Source organism: Melospiza melodia, chromosome 3 (genome assembly GCF_035770615.1).
Source record: "Melospiza melodia melodia isolate bMelMel2 chromosome 3, bMelMel2.pri, whole genome shotgun sequence".
NCBI lineage: Eukaryota > Metazoa > Chordata > Aves > Passeriformes > Passerellidae > Melospiza > Melospiza melodia.
Window position 1 is genome coordinate 11,994,877 of NC_086196.1, and position 25,208 is coordinate 12,020,084.

Below are 25,208 nucleotides of genomic sequence, written 5' to 3' on the forward strand. Positions count from 1 at the left end.
GAAAGAATGGTTTAGGAATGGGAGGCTACATAAAACTACATTCCCTAGTTAAAATAGAATTGCTTGGAAAGGGGGAAAGATATAGGACTTCACTTTATGCAAAAAAGTGACAGTGGCAGTGACAGTGACAGTCCAAAGCGTGGATTTCACCTGCTCTCCAAATAATGTTACAATCTGAAGAGAAATGATCAGGAATGGCAATGCTGTAAACTCCTCTGAGGTTCTGTCCTGCAGTCCTAGCCTTGAACATCACCTGGTTTGTTTCTGTTGGTCTTCCACACTGGAAACAATTTAATTCAACCTAGAGAACCTTTGAGAACACTGAATTGAACATGTGTGGCTGGTGCACCAAGGTAATGCTGCCAAGTGAATGTGGAGCAGACAATGGGATGGTTGAGCTTCTTTAGCTCCAACAGAGAGTCCAAAGTCTGGACACTCAGCCAAGAGAGAAGAAACAGAAGGCTTTTCAGTGCATTCTCTCATAGAACCCTTTATGTTTTTCATAAGGATCTCTCCCATAGCAGAGGAACATCAGTACCCTAACCCTGACAGACACCCAGTGTTCACACTGAAATAGGAAGGGTGAGTGGACTAGAACAGGTAAAGAATTCTTCATCAGATCCGAGATCAGATAGAGATGTTATTTTGAGATTTGTTACTGACAGACAGATATAAAAACAAAGGACAAAAAGACACCAACCAAAAAACCCCTAACCTAAACCAAACAAACAAAAATCCAAACAAAAATAAAACCCCAAACAAACAAACAAAACACAAAAAACCCCAGAATGAACTGAAGGTTATTTTTCAAGAAAGACTAGAAAGGAGCTCTTCACAGTAGGAGGATGACTGTCTAAGTACTCTATCCAACTTTGCACAGCCTGAAAAGATTCCTGAAGAGAAAAAACTCTGATAGGTTTCTACCTACTCCTGAACACTAGGGGCTATTTAAATATAGGTGGTTTTAATTTTTTTTCATCTACTGTCCCTGAAACAAACAAACAAACAAAACCAACAACTTAAACAACAAACAAACAAAAAACAAAAACAAAAACCAAAAACCAAGAATGGAAGAACCATAAAGTAGTTGACAGAACCTGAGCCAACTGACCTTATGTTTTAGAAGCCAATTACTCATCAAGAGAGTCCTGGGCCATCTCAGATGAGCAGTGGCAGGTCTCTGCTAAAAGACAACTAGTCCCAACAAAAGTAATCTGAATTTTTTATGAAAGTCCAAATAATTTCAAGGATGAGAATAAAACAACTGTCCCCTTCCTATACTGGAAAATTACAGAAGTGAGACTACTTTCCTCAATTTGAATTTTAAGCATTAATACCTTCTCTTGCAAATCTAGGATGAATCACCATTGTATTTTTTGCTTGAGAGTAATGGGTCTATGCAGATAAATTAGTTCTATGGATCTCAGTTTTGCAAAGTAGCACCAGGTGCTTAAAGAAATTACTGTAAAAAGAGACCTGAAATTTGATGTGAAGACAAAAATAAAAAATAAAAATTACTGAACACTGTAGCCATGGACAACAAAATTAAAGACTCTGGTTCATATTAGCATATAAAAAGATCTGATGAAGCTGAGCTAGTCTGTCATCAGATGGAAAAGAGGCAGAAGGTAGCACAGATGGTGAAAACAGAGGAAATTATTCATGGTTCCTCGTCACACCTTGAAAGAAGCCACTGAAAAGATGATGTTGAAAATTAAGACCAGAAGGCATCCTGGAATAACAAAACCTCTAAACCCTCCTTTATATTCCAAAGGTGTAAATATGTCCGGAGGTTAAATAGGCTTATGGTTTGATGATTTGGCTTTTATAGAAAATGAAAAAAAAAAATCACGATTTCTTTTTATCTTCAGAGTAAAAATATCTGAACACCAAAGGTTGACTCTTGAGTCTTTAAACAAATGTAGAACCTTTCAGATTCTTCAGATTACTTGAAAGCAAGTGCTAAAATGTCCTGCACATAACACTATTTGCAGTGCCACTCAGACCTGCATCATCAAGCATAACTTAGAGAACCAAGAGGAAAATTAACCTTTCTGAGTGCAACTATAAAGTCCTTCTACAATCTTAACAGACTACTTAGAGTGTAGATGAGCTGACAACTGTTCTTATCCTATGAGCAATCACTGACTGATTATTTACCAGGAACAGATGCAAGGAAACAAAGAAGCAGATTTCCCCCACACAAAATAAAGTTCGAAGATTTTTTTCCAGTGGCAGATATAAATTACTGCATTTTTTCAGATGTGTCCACAATATCATCCACAATAAAGATATCAGATAAAATGTATTTTAAAACCAGCTTTGTGGACTGGATATATCCTGAGAATTTTCCAGGACTTGAGGAAGAGGATGGAGGGAAGTGAGAGAAAAATTGATTGTAGAACTTAAGAGCCTACCTAGACTGTAAAACCTTCCTGGGGTAAAAAACCCCACCAATTAAATCTACTCATCCAAGCAAAAAACACACCATCACTGCAGTACAACAGCATTTTCTGCCATTGCTGAAGTGGAAAAAATTGCAGAGTACAGCCATTATGAGGTTACCATGCAAAAGTTTGGGAAGGTAAGTCACACTGTCAGCAAACAAAGCCCCAGCTACCATTCAGGTGTTGAGGCAGAACTGAAACAGTTCCAAGTACACGATGTGCTCGTGCACCCTACACAGGCTGTGGGGGCAAGACAGGACAGGAGCATGTCCAGCAATAAGGGAAAGCAAATACATACCCAGTCCCAAATGCCTGGATTGCCTAAAGCCAGAATGATTCAAAGACAGGATCTTAGGTGTGGCCAAAAGGAAAGGACCATAAAGGACGGACTGTAAGGTTTATAGTCAGGGAACAAGGAGGATGGGGAAAAAAAAGCTGGGGAATGAGGAAAAGTCACCTTAATAGGAATATTTAGTTTGTTTTCAGGACTTTCTACTGTTTCAATGAACATAAAATAAAGGTGGTCTCTCAACAAAAGTCCATTTTGATTGGCAGATGAAAGCTCAGGACTCTCCTAAAAAATACATATCATTCTGTATTCTACCACTGCTGAGGTGGGAAAAGATTTTTAGTGTCCAAAATGAACTTAGGAAAGTTTTGCTGCCTCTCAATAGTACTGTAACAAATGAGGAAGATTTGATGGTACTGCAATATGTAAACATATTCAAGAATATGTATTGCTTTTAGCCAAGCACAAACCATCACATTATTTCAGAAGTAATATTCAAAACCAAAAAGTTAAATCTCTGCTGATTGCTTCCCTGTGGTTTAATTAGTGAGGCAAGGCAGTAAGGCATCACAAAATTTCCATTTTAGTTTAACTGTTCCCCACAGTCAATATTTTATGCCTTTGTTTTTATTTCTAGGTTCCTGGGACATGTACAAACTATTCAAAATTTTCCTTTTCTACCATTAGAAATCCTGGACACAAAGAAAAATCTTATAATGGACCACTAACATTCCTTTCCTCCCCTTCTCTTTCATAAACAATAAACTTACTGTATTCCAGTAATGACATACAGACACTCTGGTTTACTCACAAAGATAATTCTGCAATCCAGGTTACTTCTGTAAGAAGGAACAAGGATATGCAATTTCAGTCCTCAGACCTGAAACACGAACGAACCTGAACACTCTGCTGTGTAATGGCAGCTCTGAGAATTCACATAACAAGAAGTATGCTCCACTGCTGGAATCTCATCTTTAAAAGAAATATACACCAACTCTCTGTGAGAGTGTGAAATGGTTCATGGCTTAAACATTGTAAAAATCATCAGAGGACATCTGCCCACTCTAGCAAACTGCAAAGAAGCTGTTCATCTGAGACTAGGGCAGCTCACCCCACCCCATCCCGATTATGCCTACTGACTGGAGTGTGGAAAGTGACAGGCACTTGAGATAAGATAAAGGGGTGCTATTGTCCAATCATCCCAGATCTGGGAGCAGAATGTATCCACAAGTGATGCTGACAGCTCAAACATTCAGGGGCAAGCGGCGATGGGCAAAGCACCCGCCCAGGTGCAGAGGGTGAGCAGAAGGCGAGCACGCCTCTACAGGCTGCAGCTGGTGTTGAGCAAGATAAGGAAAGAGGCAAACCCTGAGGCTCGGGAATGTCTTCGTGTCCTTACTAAAGTGAATTCAGCTGCGGGGGCTCCCCTGCCGGGCAAGTACTGGGACATTCGCACTCCACCTGAAGGTTTGCATCTCTGCTGATGGGCCATAATGGACTCTACTGGGCTCACACAGACAGCTCTAAGGCTGTCAAAGGCTTTAAGTGTCCCGTGAACCACAGCCTTCATCCACAATTATCAGCCAGCCTGGAACGCCCCACTCCGGGAGAGGTGTTCCCATTATCACCTGAACCTGAGCTAATGAAAACTCAACAGATGTAGTGTTTTAGGGGGTGCTGTGTGACTTCTCCCACCACCTGATGGTCTGCAACCACCACTTTGACTAACAGACATTATAATTACAACTACCAACTGGTGTAAGGATACCTTTTGATGGTGAGAATTTTCTATCCTTGTCCCTTCCTTATATATATATTTTAAAGCGTATACTGTTATATTAATATAGTCAATAATAACCAAAATGGCTACATACCTGCTTTCCATTGCAACCAAACTGTTCTGCAATAAACCCTACATATATTTAGAAACATCAGCCATCCAGTGTCTTTTACTCTAAGCTGCCCCAAGGCATCCATTAACAAGAATCTGCGTTACCCTTGTCATTCTGGGGGTGGGTTGTAGCACTCTCAATTGTAACCTTTTGCTACATAAAATGTTACACAATCTCTCACCCGTCTTTTCTTTCCTCCAAAAGACTTTATTCTTCTAAAATATCCCAGGGATTTTTTTTCCTTCCCCTTAGGTGACCCAAAGATAACGACACAGTAAGAGAAGAAAATTGGCCAACAGAATTTCCTTTAGAAGTTTATCCACTGTCACCATCACAACAATTCGGGGGCAAGAACACCACCTGTTAATGTTTTTAAAGGCCCTGACATTTGGTGTTGTCAGTGTCAGTCTTCTTTTAGAACTATATCACTTGTGAGTGCAAAAAACCATTCCTAAGAACCCTGTAACTCTGAGTCTTACTTCATGGAAGACAGGGCATAAACTTCTAAACCAAAACTTAACCAAAATATTAAGCATATCACAGGAGTCAGACCCACACATGAAAACAGAAATGTTTCCAAGACTGAAAGCTTGGAAACATGGTGTGTGATTATTTATACCTTGAATTTTTTCGAGCACCCATTTTCCCTTTTGTTTTCTTCTGTTTCTTACAATTCAGAAACTTTTGACGATACGTCAAACTTATGAAACTGTTCTGTATTCCCAAGGAGAAAGATTCTAAGTAAAATTTTTGCCTGCCCTGCCCTTAATCTAATAAAATGGGCCTTAAGAAATCTAACTGAAATCTAGAAAACATGATGCACAAAGGCTGCCAGAAAACAGCATGTAAGTCTAGCACAGTCTTTCCAGTCTCTGCTTAACAGGAATTGGACTTTTGCTCCAAGCCCTCCCACTACAACTCCTATACAGCACAGAAAAGACCAAAAATCAGTCTTTATCTCACCAATTACTATAATGTTTTTCCCTCATGTGTCTGAAAATTCACTAACTGGTATGAACACTTCTACTTCAGCACTATTGTAGTTTTCATTTATGAGACCTCAAATATTCAGGTATTATTTTTCTTTGGCAATTTCTTAGTAATGTGTTTAGAAACTTAAACAAACCTGTAACAGATGATAAAGCTGATAAAAATGATCAAGGCCACAGGGTGCAACATGCTGAACTGTGGCTCCTCTGCATGTGTTATCCTGTAGCTGTACAGAGAACTTCCCATATTCTTACAGCAAGGTCCAGAAAGCTTCCCATGAGAGCTGCACATATGAAATTTTGTGGATTCTGTTGACAGAAGTGAAGAGTTGAGCCCCAGACCACAAGAGAAACTACCTACTTTCAGCATTTTCTATAAACTCATGCTAAGTGTGTCTCAGGAAAATTTCCCAAAAACTACATTAAAAAAAAAAAAAGGGAAGAAACCAAAAAATGTAACAGTATTTGAAAAGAAAAGTTAAGAAAGCTAGGGTCTGAAAACTTACCAACATCCCATACCTATTCTGCTCTGTGGGCAAAGTCACACAGGATGATCAGATATCCCAGAATGACCAGGACAGGCACAAACTGGAAACTTTTTTCCCAGATCTCCAAGAATTTTACCAGACCATCATTTTGTCACAAGTTTTACAAGTGAAATGTAAGAACTTCCCTCTCTCACTTCCTCAGAAACTGCAATCCTGGAAAAGGCTGGCAAATAGCCACAAGAGTCTCATATAAAACCTGGAATGTTACTTGCATCCAAATTTTCCTTCCAAAAGTGGTTTATTTTCACCCTACCATGCAATCCTATCCAGGCATCATAACACGAGGACAAGCCAAACTGTGCTCTTAAGATTCAGTTAGACAAAGTAGTCATGGTTTCAAGTTCCTGTACATTCAGCCATCCAAAATTAGAGTGGATACATAAACTATCATTACAAGAGTTCTGGAAAGCAGCGACTACCAGAAATAAGTTTGCAGTTGTCTTATTGTTTTATACTTTTCATTCATTTCCATTTTCCATGGAACTCTTGGGTTCTATGATTCCCACAAGTCACAGAGCTACCATTAAATATTTCAACACTGGAAATTGTTTATGGTTTCTTAACTCGAAAAATTGTGCAACTATGCAAGCAAGTAGCCATAGAAACTGCGGTAGAGAAAAAAAAACAAGTTTCAGCTAGGAAACTGCAGTGTATTTTTAAGTCTTGCAAATGTTACTCCATTATATTCTACATGTTAAAAAACATTAAACAGTAACTAATATATATTTCTGTTATGTACTAAAGGACACTTACTACTCTGTTGTATTAAGCATTCCACTTCCTTCTTTGTTTTCTCTTCTCTCCCTTTATCATACTACCAGTTTCTTCTTTTAGCTTAGGAGCACCTGTATAAAAAAACTTAGAAGAAGAATTCACTCTGTCTAGTTATTTTTATGCAAGAAAATTCTGAGTCAGTTATATTTATTGTCCTGTTAAAAGCCAGCTCTTATGGCATGCTGTTCTTAAACTGGCCATAAAGTATTCATATTTCCCAATTCTAGGAACCTTGATAGGAAGGCATTAAATAAAAAGTCCATGAACACATTTGATGATATAAACTACAGCCTGCATTACTATATAACACAGCTAAAGCAGTCTATGAAACTGGACAGAACCACTGTTTGGAACTGAAATGACTTTAGGTACCCACATCCCATGTGTGGCATGGATCATCATACCCAAAGGGGGAATTGCATAAAGTCCTGTGCCATCTTACACAGACAGTTTCTTGTAACTCTTGCTTCCTAGGGATGGTAAGCAATTCCACTGGTATTAGTGAACACAGGACAGAAACACTGAAAAGTTTTCCTCTTTTATCCCAATGTTGGTATTTTATGAAGACTTGAGGGATAAAACTTTCGGGAAGAAAAATACCCCAAAACCATATGACAAATTGTCATTCATCTATTTAGAGGAATCAAGATAAAATTATTCCAAATAATTTGTATCTTTTGTCAATACTATATGCCTAAATGAAGAAGGCTACACTTGTCTTCTCTTATAAAACAATTATTATAAGTATCTTTTTGTCAAAAGCTTTCACATCCCAAAAATGCCTGAGAGCAGAGTAATGTACTCTTATTTTTAAGACAAAGAACCCAGCCCAAAAAACTGTTCCCAAAGATTTGGCAAAGTATTATGAAGCTACACAGGCTTTGGGGCTGCATATTTTGTTTTGGGAGGCATTTTGGCTGAACTATTAATCTAATAGTGCACACAAGTCTCCAGTACTTCTGTAACACTGAGAAAATTTTAATTCAACCAAATAACATACCAACCAAATCCAGAAATGTACAGATCACATCTCCAGTCCTGTAAGGACTGAAAAAATACAGAGCCTAGATAAAGGCAGAAACACTTCTGTTGACTCTGGCATAGAAATGCGTCCTCTTGATTTGGAAAACAAAGGCCAAGACCACAAGGTCCCTTGGGAAGCATCTGGTTGGAGATGCACTGGGATACAAGCAAGGCTGTGCAGAGTTACCAGCACATGTGACTGCCAAAACAGCAGGAATACTGCTCTGGACTAGTGAGAGATGTCCACTTCTCTGCAGCTCACAGCACTCAATTTAGAAACATCTGCTCTGGCAATTTCATTTATCAAATGTATTTCTATACTTATTTAGCATTACATTAAAAAGTATATTGTTTTAATGCATGTTAAAGAATTGAATCTGTGAAGTACTTTAACCCATAACAACACGGATTTAATATTTTTATCAAATGAAGAAACAAAGTACTGCAAATAAAAAGAAATTTGGACACAAGCCCAACATGCCAATTTATTTTTTATTTTCTTTCTATCAGCAGACTCTAGCTTGAACAATTCTTCCTCAAAACCATGCAGATTTCACTGGACAGTACAAGTATTTGCTATAACATCATTCCGGTACATTACTTAGATGATTAAAAAAATCTTCAAACACTGTACTTCAGAAATAAAGATGTTGGAGAACAGCTTTGACAAGATTCCAAAAGGTATGCATTAGTTTTAAAATGGCAAACACTGCTTATTTTTCTTTCCATAACCAAATGATAAACACTGTACCAAGGAAAAACCACACACAGCCACAAATACTTCATAAATTCAAACATCATATTCATACTTTACTCTTACAGTATTTTAATCTGGTGGTTGCACCTACAGAGACCATCTATTCAGTGACTGCAAACTGTGTAGCTATAATAAATAATGGATCCACTAAGTCAATGATAAGGTATTACCTTATAAATAACTGCCAATTCCAGTGACACATCAAGACAACATTCCTTACAAACCTTATCACCACTCTACCTAAAGTTCACAAATCCAACAGTAACTACTGAACATACAGAGAGCAAAAGCATACATATAGCCAAACAAGTACCTTAACACTCAAATTTCAACAAATGTATTTTATGCTGCACACATTAATTCATAAATTAATGCAAAGTTTGGTAAGGTTGTGCTATTCAATGTTTTGGCATCTTGAACATCAAATGGCAAGGATGGACAACATTAACTTTACTTGCAAATATGGAGAATTAATGGAATGTTTAGATGGGATAAGTAATACATATCCCAAGAGAAAAGCAAATTCACATTGTACTTTTCATAATTAAACCATACTTCTGTAAAATCTGCCCCTGACCAAACCTTTGCACAGTGTTTTAACAAAGAACTGATTTTCCATGCTGACAACTACTGCTTTTATATGTGGGGAAGGTCTGAAGCAGTTTGCTTCTGGTAAAAATTACTCCTCCTTTCAGAAAAAATGACTGAAAATAATCTAGGCCTTCTTTTACAATATTGAAAGCTTGAACTACAGAGATTAATGTAACCACAGACTGACAAAGAATTCCAAGCTACAATTCATGAGCATACTCTTTTCAACCTGGCTGCTTTTCACAGGATACTCTCTCTCTCTTCTCCAAACCCAGCTCCCTCTGAGGCTGCAACAGTGTGGAGCTCTGATGAATCTTTTGAAAGCCTGGTGTAACTTGAACGCTGGCCTCGCTTGTGAGCAGCCGTCTTCAGGTTCTCATTCTGAACTGCAGTTGGATTGGAACCCGAGCCAGGGTGCAGGATAATTTGAGATGGATCTCTGATACCCTGGATTTCTTCAAAATTTTGATTAGCTCGATTGCTTGGAGCACTGTTGTTATTTAAGGTGACTGTACTAGGGGTTCTGTTTAAATTATAGACTTTCTGGCAGGCTGGCCAGCTCTCTTCAGGGCTACTTGCTATCAGGCTGCTTTCAGAAGGGCTTTTCTTATCTTCTGAGCAAATAGACATGCGAACCACAGCTGGATCTTGAAGGCCACTAAGGCTGTGTGGAATTCCTCTTTTTGCACTGTGACTGTCATCTTCAAGCTCAATGAGATTTGCCTTTTCAAGCTGTGAATCATCTGCTCCTTCATTGTGGAGGGAATGATTTGGAGAACTTTCATTGGATCTTACACCAGAGTCAGATGAATCTTTCTTATCCAGAAGGGCATCTGTCAAATACTCCTTTGCTTTGATGAAGGTTCTAATAGGTTCAGACCCATGTTCTGGAGATTTGGGCTGCTTCTCTATTTTGATATCTGTTTTCTTATCTTTACCTTCCTTAAGAAGTGGAGTATTATCTGATTCTTCAGTTCCTGACTCATCTTCATCACTGGGAAGTTTCTGATACCGGAGAGTAACTCCCTTAAGTTTTAAATCTGCAGCCTGGAAAATACTTGTTCTTTCCAAAGACTTCTTTCCTGGCAGAAGCTTGGAACCAGACTGATCAGATTTTTCATCTTCTTCTGTTATAGGATCCAAAGGAGATGCATCATTAGTAGAAACACCTGAAGTACTGTAATCAACATCATTCCTCTTCAGCAAAAAGGACTTTCTTCCATCATCCTGTTTCTGTTCACCATCTTTTCCTTTTTCCTGTTCTGCACTGGAGTGCAGGGAGCCCCCCGACGTGCTCTGGCCCATGTAGAAAGCACTTGAGCTATGAGGGGAGGACCTCCCACTTACAGTGGTAGAATTGGCACCTCCTTCTAACTGGGACATTTGAGCAATATACTCTCTATATGCATCTCTGTACTCTGCCTGCACCTTGTCTGTAAGCTTTGATATTTCAATACTAGAATCTTGAGAGTTAAGACTTGAAAGACTTGGAGTTCTACGAGTTTGTGACTGGAAAAAAAAAAGAAGAGAAAAAGGTAACAGTTAAATGAACCATCTATTTTTACTTTTATCAATCTTCTTACATGAAATAACTCAGAGCATTAAATATGTACTTAAATTATTCTTTTCATTGCTGCAAATAAGATTATGCAAGTGAAACTGTAAACACTATAATTAAATATGCTTACTATAAACATATATATGGAATCACACACACAAACTAAACCGAGAAAATATTCCTATTCTTGGTTCCCATAATGAAAAATTTCCACAAAATAAGCATTTCCTCCTGTGTATTTGAGACTAACTCTTGAGTGTATAATTACAAAGACTGGATTTGTATGTCAAGATGGGCTTTTCTAATACATTTCATACATTTACAAAATTTGCATTTTATATTAGAAAGACAGCAAGAATTCATCTAAATGTTGAACAAATCTCAAAAACATATTTAAAAAACATATTTAAAAGACCTCCACCATACATACTTCAATATATCCTGGCAAAATTCCACATACCTGTTTTCAGAAAAATCAGTTTTCTGACAAACATAACCCTCTTTGCCCCCATGTCTGCTTTTAGAATTTGGTTTTATTTCTCACTACCCTACTCTGACATCATTGGTAACAAATTAAAACTAATTTCCCCAAGTGCAGTCTGTTTTGCCAATGGTGGTCCCTAGTGAGAGATCTCTCCCTGCAGTTATCTTGTCCCACAAGCCTTCCATTGTATTTCCTCTCCCCTGCCCAGCTGAGGAGAGCAGTGATAAAGAAAATTTGGTGGGCACCTGGCATCCAGCCAGGGCCAACTCACCACAACAGAGAAGCTGAAATACAAGTCAGTGTTGACTTAAAAAATTTTAACAGGTGAATTTTAATGTTTTCTTAAGGACAAACCACCTTTCTCATTCCTTTGATTCAACTTTAGATAACTATATAGGCATCAGAAGCACTGTTTATTCAAATACATCAAATGTTGTAATGCCACTTTGGTCTAGAAAAAACATACATTGATACTCCATGGAAATGGGTAGTAAGGGTAATTTGTATCCTACAAACAAACACAGGCATGCATGCACACACTCAGAAGTATCTGGGACAGAAATCTATCTCTGGGATATATATCCCAAACCCACTTTCACAATGTTGATTACTGAAAGTATCACCTATGGTTAGGAATTTGGGGTGTCTTTTTATTTTGTTGCACCTTCAAGATTTTATAATTTACTTTTAGAGATGAAAAGGGTTCACGCCACTGGGTTTGCTGTTTCTTTTTTTTTTTTTAATTCTAACCACTACTTAGCCACCAAGTGATTAGTCTTATTTCTTAAGGATAGACAAATGAAAACCCAACACTTGACATGGTATCATAAGATACAGAAGAAAACTGACCACAGTCTATGGCAGAAACCACAGCTGGAGAAGGATGTCAGTTCTGGAGTTTATGAACAGGTTATGCATTGTAAGGACAAGGCTCTGATGTCACGGAGCACTGTCTATTTTCAAAAACCTAACAAATACATTTGTTGAATGGGCTAATGTCTGGTTAGCACATAGCTAAAATATTTAATACACAAAACCTGAATAATATAAAAATACAGAAGCCTTGGAAGACACCACCCTAGGCTAGATGAGAAAGGCATGATAGCTTTAGGTTGTTTGTCATGAAGAGTGATTACTGGAACAGATGTGTACTTTTCAGATGGCAAAAATTAAAGACTTCAACTCCGAGTATGGTTAGAGTTTACATCTCTGCAGCACTAGGCTTTACCTAGGCTGAGAACTGAAAGCATCTGGACTATCCCAGAGACTTATTTCTTGACTTGTCTATAGCAAGACTGGAAAAAACCTCTTTTCCATACAGGCAAGCAAGCAGAATACATTTCTCTGTTAAATACCTGCCAACTTAAGTTACTGTGGCGTGGAGGAGCTTCGTCAAGACCAATTGTGTTGAGTTCTTCAAAGCTGAAGTTCAGTGTGTAGGGAGCTTGGCCAGCAAGCCCTGTCAGCTCGGTGTGAGGCAGCTCGGTGCTGTGGCCAGGGCGGCGAGTAAGGTCACTGTGAGGAATCGCAGCTGTCCCGTGCTCCGCTGCGCCACGAGGATCTTCCTGAGCAGCCTGATTTTCTGCATTTCTCATTTCAAGTATCTTAACGTGCAAAGAGAGACAGTTTAAATGTAATTGCATAAATAGAAGTTGTTCTCAAAATTGATAAACAAGAATTCCATTAAAAATAGGAATGAGGAATTCACTGCTGTAAATGTGTACCTGTATATGCAGTTTTGACCACGAAAAGTAGAAAAATCACTTGCTAATTCTTTTGTATTTATAAATTATTCTTATTACTGCTCAAACCCTTGAAAGAACCCACATGCCACAAAAATACTTATATTCTTGTAAAACTAGTATGTGATAAATTATAAATTTTAAAGCAAAACCAAACACTTCATATCTAACAATAAATCTCATCATGTAATTCTTGGTGTTTTCAAGACTGACTTACAGTTGACAGACACACTGTTATTTCAAGAAAGAAAACTGGCAATAGTCTAAAAATGATTGAGAGAAAATTCAGTTCTCAGTGATGCATAACCCTCACTGTAACAGCCTGCCTGCTCAATTCCTTGCACTTATTATGACCTATACTTTGAATTCCCTGACTAACTTCAACAGTGGGACAGAGATTTTAAAAAGAGTTAAGTTCTGACCATTTCATTAAAATAAGCAAATTTCAAAAAGGGAACTCACACAGGAAAAAAACAGATCCCACAAAAAAAGGAGTAAAAAACTTCAGAGTTCACAATCAATTAAGATGCAAATTCACAAGCAAAGTTACTCATTAGTGCTTAAGACAAAAAGACAAAGTAACGAAATAGCAGATGCATTCATGTTTTAAGATAATATTTACAAACTTAAAGATAATGACAATAAGGAAGCAATCAGAAAGAAAGAAAGTCTCATATTAAAAGACTAATTTATGATGACCTGAACACTGAACAGAAAGTCTTACCATGCTCCTGAACAGGTGCCAGTCACCAAAATTCATATTCATTTCTTTTTTCAGTTCATCAATGTTGCACTGAGCCAAGACACGACCATTGATATTTGCCTAAAAAAATACACCTAAATAATGTCAATTATGGATACAAGAATTATGGCACAGCAGTAACAGATTAAAAAGGGAGAGGTAAAGCTGGATGCAGACTACTAGTGAAATTTCCCAAAGTCACTATTAAGTCCAATTCTATATAAAACCATGCGTTTTTGTACAAGTATATTTAGTGATAATTGCTGATGGACAAGAAACACCTATATGTCATGGAAAAAAACAGAAATATTAAACCCATTAAAAATGTGTATAAAAAAGGCAATATGATGGTGTCCTATATATAGACATGAGGAAATAACATGTAAGTGGTGGAAAATTTCAGGGACAATAAGCCACAATGATCTGCTTATATTTCTCCAACTCAGAACAGAAATGGACTGCAGACACCCAAGCATTTGAAGATAATCAGACAATGAAGTCCCAGGCAGCATCTGACCCCTGGCTTCAGGCATCTGAGATCAAGTACTGCCTCCATTAAGTTCCCTCTCTGCATGAAACAGGCTTACATTCCTCCCATCATCAGAAATTCCCAGGGATAGAAGATTAGACATCTTTCTAATGCTCATCATCAATCAGAGATCAACACAGAAGTGCTTAAACAAGATCTATATTCCTTACATTTGGCATGTTTATATAGTGCTTAACTTCCAAAAGCACCAAATTCAGCACAGAACCATTTTCATTACATAACAAGAGGTATTTATCTTTATACCATATATCAGTGCATAGACAGAATGTAAAACCATGTCTTAGGAGAGCAGCCAGAAAATGGAAGACCTAAGTTGAGAGCTCTGCTAATACTGAGGGATTTCAACGGTTCTGTACCCATATCCCAGCAGATGGTCTTAGTCAAACCAGGAGAAAGACCAGGCTGAGCCATTTTCTTCCTTCTTTTTTGCATGATATCCCTTGTAAGTCTTACAATGCAAGAATATAAATAAGAGGAATCTCATTAGGGACAACTGATGAGCACATCCTTCTTTCAGTCTGGAGCAAAGGACGCAACTAAATTTTTTTTCAGCTTTACTTAATGACCTGCAATCTAGCATCCTACTTCTTGCTTTGAGTAACTTTGCTGAAGCTTCCTATGAAAAACCTGTCTCTTCATCCTTGAATCAAATCCTTCCATATTAAGATACGATAGGTTCCAGGACAAAGTCAGCTCAGCAAATCCACTTAAGACAACCTTCATATTTTTCCATTCTTTGTAAAATAGAGCACACAGAATTGTGAAAAAAAATGCAAGAGAAAAAAACAATTCAGTGTTAAAGTATCTATCACAGAAAAGAGGAGAGACAGAAAAGTATACAGTGATCTCTTTCTGAAGCAAATAGATGTGGACTGTGATAAAGAAATGGAACCATCTTCACCACTCATTTACAACAGGAGAGATGTGCCAATTTTTCACAAAGAAAGAAGTAAGGGATACTGCTACCTAGATATAGAAGACCTTTGCAACCCTTTTTATTTTTTCATTACATATGGCAATTTTGAAAGATTTTTCTTTGCTTCTTTTCTCAGAATAACCAGTCTCATCAACATTTATAGTTCTGAGTGTTTGTCCTTTTCAACAGAGCATTTTCTCTGAAAAATGAATGCTTGTATTAAAATGTCCTCCAAACTTGTCATGCACAGAACTTAGGATGTTATTTTAACATCTGATGTTTTTAATAAACATTTTCAAGAAAAGAAGTAACTAAATATTTTCCTCTTCTTGTGTCCTCTTCCATGTTTAGGAACTAAGCACATAAATGAAATTCAGCTGATACCTTTTTTATAGTTGCAGAGTACTGAGGTAGCATGCTCTGGTCCAGACCATCTATCTGCTTTAGCTTCTCACACACAGCTTCCACACTCATTGCGCTCAGAGATACATGGGATACTCCTGTGGCTGACCCTGTGCCTGCTCCCTGTAAGTGAGAAAATGTGCACATAAGACTTGTTCCAGTACTCAGTACACCCAGAAATTCACAATACACACTAACACAAATCAAGCTGTGTTCAACTATATTTTAAAATTAAGATATGAGAATAAGAATGCACAGGCATTTTTAATTATTATCAGAATATCTATATATTGGGAAACATTCATTATATGTATTTATAAGAAAAAAACCAGCACCTTGAGTCCTGCCTTTGTGACAAAATAACCCTCTTACATAATTTCAAGTAAAAAAACATAAAAATCAGAAATATTAAGTACAGGTTAATCAATTTACAATGCAGTTTCACTCACAAGTTTTCTCCTAACTTTAGCAGTTACTTTGGTTTTGGGATGTTTGGGGTTTTTTCCTCAAATAATGCAGATACAACTTAGATTTTTCTGTCTTAAAATCTCCTGGTGTATTATCAGACAAAGATGACCTAAAACTCAAAGACACTCAAAACAAAGGTAACTCCTCAACTACTTGGATTAATTTTAACAATAATTTTAACAATATCTGTTTATTTTCCAGAGGTTCCTTCAGCTCTGTTTATGCAAGATCAGCCAAGGGGCTGAGCACCACAGTACTGAAACAGCAGCACTGCAAATGCCCTATAAGTTACTATGAGGATGCTTCATGTACCCCAAACTTCGGAAAGATTCAGGTAGAAATTATTTCTAATTATTCAGCTCTGTAACACAAGAGTTGTCCTGTTAATGTTGCTACCTTTGGGAATTTCAAAGAAAGGGTGGAAAACTAAAACAAATGCATCTGCAGGTAGACAGTATATTAAGGCAGTATGTTCTTTAAAAAAAAACATATTCCCCCTGGATGGGAACCCATGCAGTTACACTAGTGTTTCCAGATTTCAAAAAGCAAAATCAGAATCAGTTCTAGCACTTAAAAATATTTGTATGCTCTCCACTTGTGAGGGAGGTTGCACCTTCCCTTTTTTCTTAAAATTAAGATTTGGGTGCAGCACTGTAGACTGTGCACCAAACAGCTCATTTTGGGAGGATGCAAAAGAGCTTCTAAGCTTCAGAGGTCATCATCACATGCACAAGCCCTGGGATGTAAAAGTGCATTTTGACCATCCAGTTAATCAAGTTTTATTATATTCCTCAAATCACCAATGAAGACTGGAATTGGAGTTGTAATATTGTCTCCCATTTTTATTTAATTATTGGAAGATGTTTAATCTTTCAGAATTAATATAAATTACTAGATAAATTACTAAATCTCCACCCCTGTGAAAACCAAGAGTAATCACAGAGAATGCCATTAACCTTATCTGAATTATCTAAACCAGGATATTTACAAAGAATTTATTCAACTAGTAATTCCAAAGCAGCAATCCAAAACCCCATTATCTACTACCTCAGAGTTCTGACTTACTGTTATCAAAGATATCCTGATCTAGGGAGCTAGGCACACTCCTAGCTACTCTGAGTTTCAAAGTTTAGGTAATATTACATGTAATTCCCCTAAAGTTCTCCACCAGATGTCCTTGAAATGGACTTTAAAGTGTGTAACTATCAGCTTCATTGGGGAACACAACTGGGGGTTGTAGGGAATTTGAGCCTGGCAGCTCACACACTTGCCTGGAAATAGCTGGGGCACCAATCTTTTTTCCTTTAACCATTCCTAATTTTTTTTATGTCATGTCAATTGGATAATAAACAAACAAAGGATATATCCCATTTTCCAGGAAGGCAATCTACCTAAATTACTGCAGAAAAATTAAACATTTTAGTTCCACTTCAGTCTAGGCACTTAAACTAGGGCTTGGTACTCCATTAGAGAACATGTCAGATACTACAATGTCTAAAGGACAAATTTTAGATCTTAACTTAGTCTGATTTTTAGCACATCAAAAATCTGTATCATGTCAAGGATATAAGCCAATCATCAAAATTATGAAAATGACAGAATGAAGCTTCACCCATAATCTATTTATCATATACCTCTTTTATACATCTTTAATTTTCCTCTTTAAGAGATCACTGTGGGTTTTTCTTCAGAATACCAGCTTGTGATCCATTATTTCCTCATAAACACACTATTTACTATTGGCATGAGTTAGATAACACATCAACAAAGACAAGATACTCAGTTAATTCAAATCTTAATTATTTTTTGAAAGAAGGCTTATCAATTAAAACAAAAGAAACTGTTATAGCCAAAATTACTTTGTGGCACCACTAAAATAAATGGTCCCTAAGCAACATGTGTTAGCAATTGCCTTTGTTCTCAGAATCTATCAAATACATTATCTATGATATACCCAGAAATAAATGAAGAAAAGTTTTACACACATCTAATTTAACAGATTCTCATTCAGATCAAAATATTTTTCTAACAATCAAGGACAAGCAATTCTTTCTGCATGCATTAAGACCTAGTTTAGAAACTTTGCTTTCAGTGTATAAAAAAAGATACATAAAAGCTGAAATATTTAGACTATTTTTGTTAAAGTGTGAACTGTTTGAAATAGATGCACATTAATCCAAATCATTCTTTATGAAAAGCACTCTCTGAAGAATAAGTAATGTAATAGCTTTAGGGATATTGTCATCATGTAAGTGAATTAAAACTGTACTTAAACTGACACATTTTTCAGCCTTAGTGGTTTTGTTAGAGATGCTTAGAGAACATTAGTCTGAAAAGTATTTGCCATGCAAAAGCTAAAAGCAGCTTGTCAAAACAAACCTCAAGGCTAGTAATGAGCATTAGTTTACAGACAGCCCAGCATGAAGCACCAGTATGATAGCTTCTGGAATGACTCTGAAACAAGTGAATGAGAATTCACAGGAATTGGCTGTACCTGTCTGTTTTTGTTTAACTCAGACTTACACAGCTTTGAGAAAAGGACAAAACAGAATTAAAAGAAACAACAGCTTAAAGTGATATCACAAAGGTCAAACATACAGAGAACATGCTTTGAAGTAAACAGGAAATCAGGGTTAGGATGGACACAGGATATTTTCATAATGTGATGAAACTTTTAAAATAGGTCTTAAATATATTCATTTAGGATATGCTATACAAATACTATTTTCATGAGCAGACTATTCTGTTTTGCATTTGTAAAAAAACCACTTGCTATATTCTGTTTTTCATAAAGGTTTAGATTGTTTTTGACAGAAAATCCTCCTTTTAATGAAACATTCTCCTGCGATCTCAAGATCCCATTATACTACCAGTGTACCTCAAATAACTTTTCAAACTTCTATCTAATCAAATCTGCCAACGTCCCTCGCCCCCACCCGCCCAAAAAAGCCCCAAAAACAAACCAGCACCACCCACAGAATAGAAAAGTTATTTCTTATAAGCACAAATATTCAAAGCACAAAAATGCTACACAAAAGCACTGGAAAATCTGTAAGAAAACTCCCATGCCATACATTTCCATTCATGCTCAAACTTTTGAAAAGTACTTCTTAAGAAGTACTCTATGTTTATCTATACTACATGCTCTGAGCCACGTTAGTCCTCATTCAAAGCACATATAATACTACATCTTATGGATTATATATTCAGTGCAGTATGAAAAAATGTATTTAAACAAAGTAATCATATTGGAACAAGCTACTTCCTAAGAAGTCAAAATCAACAATGCAAATTAAAGCACAAAATCAAGTTTATGACAGATAAGCACTGCTAATGCTAGTTTGATTTCTAACATAAAAGGGGATTCTGTGAACCATTCCATGTTACCATTCCATGACTGGTAACACTGCAATCCACCTATAAACTCTTCAAAAGGGCATTCTAGAAATTTTTGCAGTTATTCAAAAATAAGCATCTGTACAGTAAAACCAGCAGAAATGCATGTTTGTCTCCATCACAGATGTCAAAGGCTGGCATCTTAAGACTATTTTCATTAGTGGTTCAAGCTGATAACCTAAAATTTGCAATGCACCTTCATGCTGATACAACTAAATAGATGGTATTTGGTCAACTCACCAGTTTGACATCTATGTTTTGATCCATTCAGCAAAGAACAGTAAACTATGGTCTGAGACAGACAAGTTTTATCATCAGCAGCAGAATCTAATTACGGAAGGTGGCTAAAGTAAAATGCTCAATACAGGATGACTATACTCAAAATATTCCTGATTTTTACTAAGCTAACCTGAACTTACACAGATATTATGAGACTAATGATGGTGGTCTGGAATTTCAGGATTTGCTCACTCCAACATCAGACTGACAACAGCAGACCCATAACTAGATCACATAACAGCCTCTACACAGCTCTGTCAACTCATGCAATAAGCAGAAATTATGATGTGTGTGAAAAAAAATTATACTCCTGAGTAATCCTGTTTTTTCACCCTGTTATGACTCAAACATTCAAAACAATGATTATTCTCTATTTTACACAGGAGTTGCAACATTTCTGGCTCATTGCCAGTTTAGCATGAAAGACAATTTTGATTCTACATGCTCCTCTTGTTTTCAATCACCAAACCAATTACACATCTTGGTGTTCATTAACTACTTTGTGCAGGTTTTTTTTTTGTTTATTTAATTACTTTGCGTGCACCAAACCATTTAATAAGTTGGATCACTTATGCAGTAGCAACGACCCATCAATTAAGAGCTACCTAAATAGCTGGGTGAAATTATTGTACCCATCATCTACAGATAATTGTAGCACATAACACAAACATAATATTGTTTCCTTTCATGGAAAATTCAATAAAGTTGACAAAAGAAGTGGATTTAGAGTAGATGAAACCCTGAAAATACATCACATATCTTATCCTGACTAACAACCTTCTTGTCAACTTCCCAAGGGACTTTAAAAAAATCCCAAGTTTTAGATTTACACCGTAGGTTAAATAGTGCTAAGTCTTAGAAAAGTATGTGATCTGATATGCTGCATTAGAGATTCACATCAGTATAAATTAAATTAAAAAACAGATCTAACAAAATCTTCCATTATCATTATCTCAAAGGAAGTTTCTTTTTAATGTTTTAATTCCTGTATTTTCTTACTTAGAGGCAATAGATTACTTACAGGAGTCTTTTAAACTGCTGTTTGAAGCTGCACCTAAATGTTTATTAAGATAAACAGCAGCAAGCAGAAGAGGCACTCAGTTCTAATTCTGCTGCTGGAACTCATTCACTATTCTGTTCCAAGACTAAATCCTCCTTTTCCAGGCTTGTGTGCCTTGTCACACTCACAGAGACACACAGTCCTCAGCCATCATGCTAATACTTTTGAGCAAGTCCATAATTTTCCTTGCACTGGCAAGTCTCAAAGGTCTGGGAAAAGAATGGGATAATGAGATAAGGAATCAAACACAAGGATGGCATTTCAAAAGGAAGAATTACTCCACAGTCATCCCTTCACACAAAGTAAAAAATTACTTGGGAGAGAGAAACTTAGCATACCTTTTCCATTGCACTGCACATATGTGGTTTCTCAGTGAAAGTTATGTACAGTTAAACAGAGTTTGGAATCTGTGTGGGATTTGATTGTTTTTTCATTGCACAACAGCAGAAAGACATTTTTGCAATTATTTACAAAAAGAAAAAGTAAATGCAATCAAACTATAACTTTTGCCAACAACTATTGGCAGCAAATATTAAGAGAATCATGACAGTCACATTAAACTCTTTGTTTTGGTATAAAACACGATTACCATAATTAGAGTTAAAACATATACCATAAAGATGACATCCTAACTATGAATACTTAGGATAAAACAAAACAAGTCACAGAAAAGGTAACTGTTAACATTCTGACTCATGAATAAGTTATGACCAGCAATACTTTATTTTTCCATTTCTATCAAAGCTGCCTTATACTGTATTACCTGCAATAGCTTTATGTCACCAACTAAAGAAGTAGGTTCGGGAGAGAGAGTTGACTGAAGCAGAAAAACACAATTACTTCTAAAACTTAAGCACTGAAAGACCAGCTGTCATTCTACACTCTGCTCAGCTACCACAACACTTGACTCAAAGCTCACCACAGCTACTGAGAAAGGCAAGGGGAAAACTACAGGGGAAAACAGAGTACGTCTTGCAAGTGAAATATTAGCTTTTAAATTCATTCACGAACTACATTAGTTTTCAACTACTCTATTTGCCCACCAAAGCCACTGATGCAGTGTTAGTGAACTGCAGTTATGATTAATGCAGACTCATTACTGCTGAAAAAGCAATGAGATGCTAAAATTTCCACACCACATGACTACTCGTTTACCATTGAGGGGTCTGTGGGTGAAGGAAGCCCCTCATCAGCATCCTCCTTGATAACATCCTAACAACAACAAAATATTATGGTTTGGGTAAAATGATCAAGGGCTCAACAAAAATTATGAAGTAAACAGTGAATGAGACTGATCTCACAATAATAAATAATTCAAGAGAAACACATTTGTTTTCTTTAAGTGATTAAAGCTTTTACCACCTTTTAACAGCCTTGCTCGTTGTATAAGTACCCTAGAATTAAAGCAACCAACAAGTGAGGCTTTTACTTTTTTATCTTTCCTCAGTACATCATTCCATTTGAACAGCCATCTGTCAGTAAAATAAATACTGTTAAACAGGAAACTTATTATTCTATAGGAAGCTAGAAAAGTCTGCTAATTTTGCCCTTCTAATGGGTAAAATTGGATTATATGTACTTCAAAAACACTTCAGATAAAATGTATTTTGTTTTACTTGAATATATTTCTTTTAACATTTAAATATGATCTTCCAGTTTCTAGCATTCTTTACAATATTAAAGGATATAATTTTATCTTCTCTGGGTACAAAGAATTTGTGATACATTATTAAAAAAATTGAATATAAATTTACAAGTAGTCTTCTATCACTACATCTGTTTTGGTACTATAGTACAGTTGGCATTTTCATTAATATATTTTTGCCAGTTATCAAAGGTCATTCTTTTCTAATCTTTATACATGGATGCTAGAATTGGTTTTCCTCTGTAAGAAATTTCTAAAGTTAAAACAAAATACATTTACATTACATGTTAGTAACACCTTTGCTTAAAATATATATAATAAATATAAAGCTTATACTTGTCTAACAGAGAATCATCATTAATAACCTTTAATTTCATTACTCACTATATTTATTGTCTAGGTTAGTATTTGAATTACCCTTCAAAATACTTACTAGGCCATTGTTCTGATCTCTGGACAAACCCGTTTTTAGTGGTGGACGTGAGATGAGATGAGAACTGCCAGGGTAATACCTTGGCATATAAAGATATGGGGCAAAGAATGGCTATGGAAAAAAAAAAGGTGTAACAAAAAAGGGACAAACAATTACACAAATCAAAATGTAATAATAAAATAAAAATCATTACAACAAAACACATCCTCTAGCTGAGTTTCATAAAGTAAAAAAGAGCAATTACTAATAGCTTTCTTTACTTTTGCATTGAACCATTGAACAGAATTCAATCAAAAGCTCTGGAGTGAATTCTTCAAAATCACTCAGCAAATGATCCCTTTTTTTCCCTCCAAGCCAATGGGTGCTCTGGTATAGTTTTCTGGAGGAATAGAGACAGAATGGTTTTGGTAGCTACTCTCTAACATCTGCTTTCAATATGGGAAAAGGATAATTTAACAATAATTCTGACAATTTTACTCTCCGACCTTCTCAGTTGCTCAGTAAAACTTTGAGTCATTTGTAATATTCAAGACAATTGAACCAAATAAACAAGAAGTGTGATACTAAGAGCATCCACCACTAGAACTTCCCATATTTGTGGCACCCAGCCTGGGGGCTTCCACAAACACTAGATTTTATAAACATATGAACAGATGCTTAGAGCAGACAGTACTGGAGTTTTGTTTTGCTGGAAATACATTAATGCATGTTGTTCAATACAAATAACATTTTAAGGGACAGTGTTAATTTAGACTTTAGGGAAAGCAGAATTACAGCACTCATTGCTTTCAACTCATTGCCCAATTCTTAATAAAACTCCTCCCCCCAAAAAAACCAAAATCTAAAAACCAACAAAACACCATAAAAACCTTAAAAAAAATCTCAAAACAATGGCTGTATTACTGATTTCTGATGTTTCTATGTGTAGCATTTTCAAAATTATTATCCAGATACTTCACAAGAGAACATATTATCTGATTTGTGTTTCTGCACATGACAAGATTCTGATTAGTCTACAGCACTAAATTCAGTATAGAGTAAATAATTCTATGACTAAAGGGAGAATCTATGAGGAAGGAGTGAAATTTGTGGAAATATTCCACCTTAGATTTGCCAATAAGGACTTAAAAACTTCTGTATTCAGAAGCAGCTCTAAATGAACTGAGAAATTCAAGTTTAATTTCTGAGTATATAATTTATGTAGACAGGATATGCTACAACTTCAAGCACTTTATGGAAAATAAAAATGGTTCCATATTCTTAGCTGCTAGAGGTGGATTCTGAGCACTTTCACATAATTACCACAAAAATTTCATATGCTTTTCCAACCATCAGTCTAATTGGGGAAGTTTGGTTACCTAACCTTTGCCTCCACATGTTTTAGCTAGTACAGAATGATGCAGGAAAGTTCACTGAATTAAAACTATTCCACTGTCATAAGGCACATTCTACAAACAATACAAACTCTTTTTTTGGAAGAGATTAATTTCCAGAAAATACCACAGAAACATTTAATGCCTCAGTTTTCCACTAACAGCTTAAACCATGTGGAAAACCCCCAAGCATGAAATGCTTTATGATCAAACTGCATTCAAGTGCCCAGCTCTCACTGCAGAGCCTCTTCTCTGAAACACACAGGGAGCTTGCTGGTTGCATGATATCCGACTACAAAGCAATGGAAAAAAAAACTGTCCACTAAGGCAATTATCCCACAATCCTCTCATAACTTCTAATCAACCACTGGGCCCATTTCAGCTACTCCACTGCTTCCCAATTGTGGAATTAATTCTCCATTACAGGCCAAGCACTTCAGAATCAATCTTCATTTGAAGTACAATACAGGTATCATGAAAACATGAGATCAATATAAATATATACTGGGCATAAACCAGTGCTCTTCAAGTCTGCAGATAGCCTACAAAGCTAAATGGATGTAGCAAAACATCATTTGTTCAAGATATCAAAGAATTTTCTCCTCTTTTGTAAAAAAAAAAAAATAAAATAATTTCTTGCTCCCATCCAGGAAATCCCAATTAGACTTGCCTACAGCTCTGACCTTCCCTGGAAGAAACATCATCTCGACAATGATCCATGAGAGCAGCAATTTTGAGAAGCTGAACTTGAATTCAGCTTTCAGCCAGGCCATTAGACAGTGATAAACAGTACACGTCCAGCTTAGCCCTATAAGAGAGCCAGAGTGCTAAATTGAAGAGCTTCTAAATG

The 25,208-nt window shown here is 36.4% G+C and overlaps 1 protein-coding gene across 3 annotated transcripts in view; it reads right to left on the reverse strand.

The window, feature by feature from the left end:
• Nucleotides 1-8,436: 8,436 nt before the first annotated feature.
• KIDINS220 (kinase D interacting substrate 220) overlaps nucleotides 8,437-25,208 on the reverse strand; it is a 75,948-nt gene continuing 59,176 nt past the window's right edge. The window contains exons 25-30 of one of the 3 annotated variants that reach the window (XM_063150808.1): nucleotides 22,986-23,096; nucleotides 22,063-22,119; nucleotides 15,687-15,827; nucleotides 13,819-13,917; nucleotides 12,708-12,956; nucleotides 8,437-10,819 (exon numbers count right to left, since the gene is read on the reverse strand). In XM_063150808.1, the coding sequence (XP_063006878.1) occupies nucleotides 9,551-10,819; nucleotides 12,708-12,956; nucleotides 13,819-13,917; nucleotides 15,687-15,827; nucleotides 22,063-22,119; nucleotides 22,986-23,096 (1,926 nt within the window). In that variant the 3' untranslated portion in view covers nucleotides 8,437-9,550. The remainder of the gene's footprint in view (nucleotides 10,820-12,707; nucleotides 12,957-13,818; nucleotides 13,918-15,686; nucleotides 15,828-22,062; nucleotides 22,120-22,985; nucleotides 23,097-25,208) is intronic. The other 2 variants (XM_063150809.1, XM_063150810.1) reach the window with 2 other exon arrangements.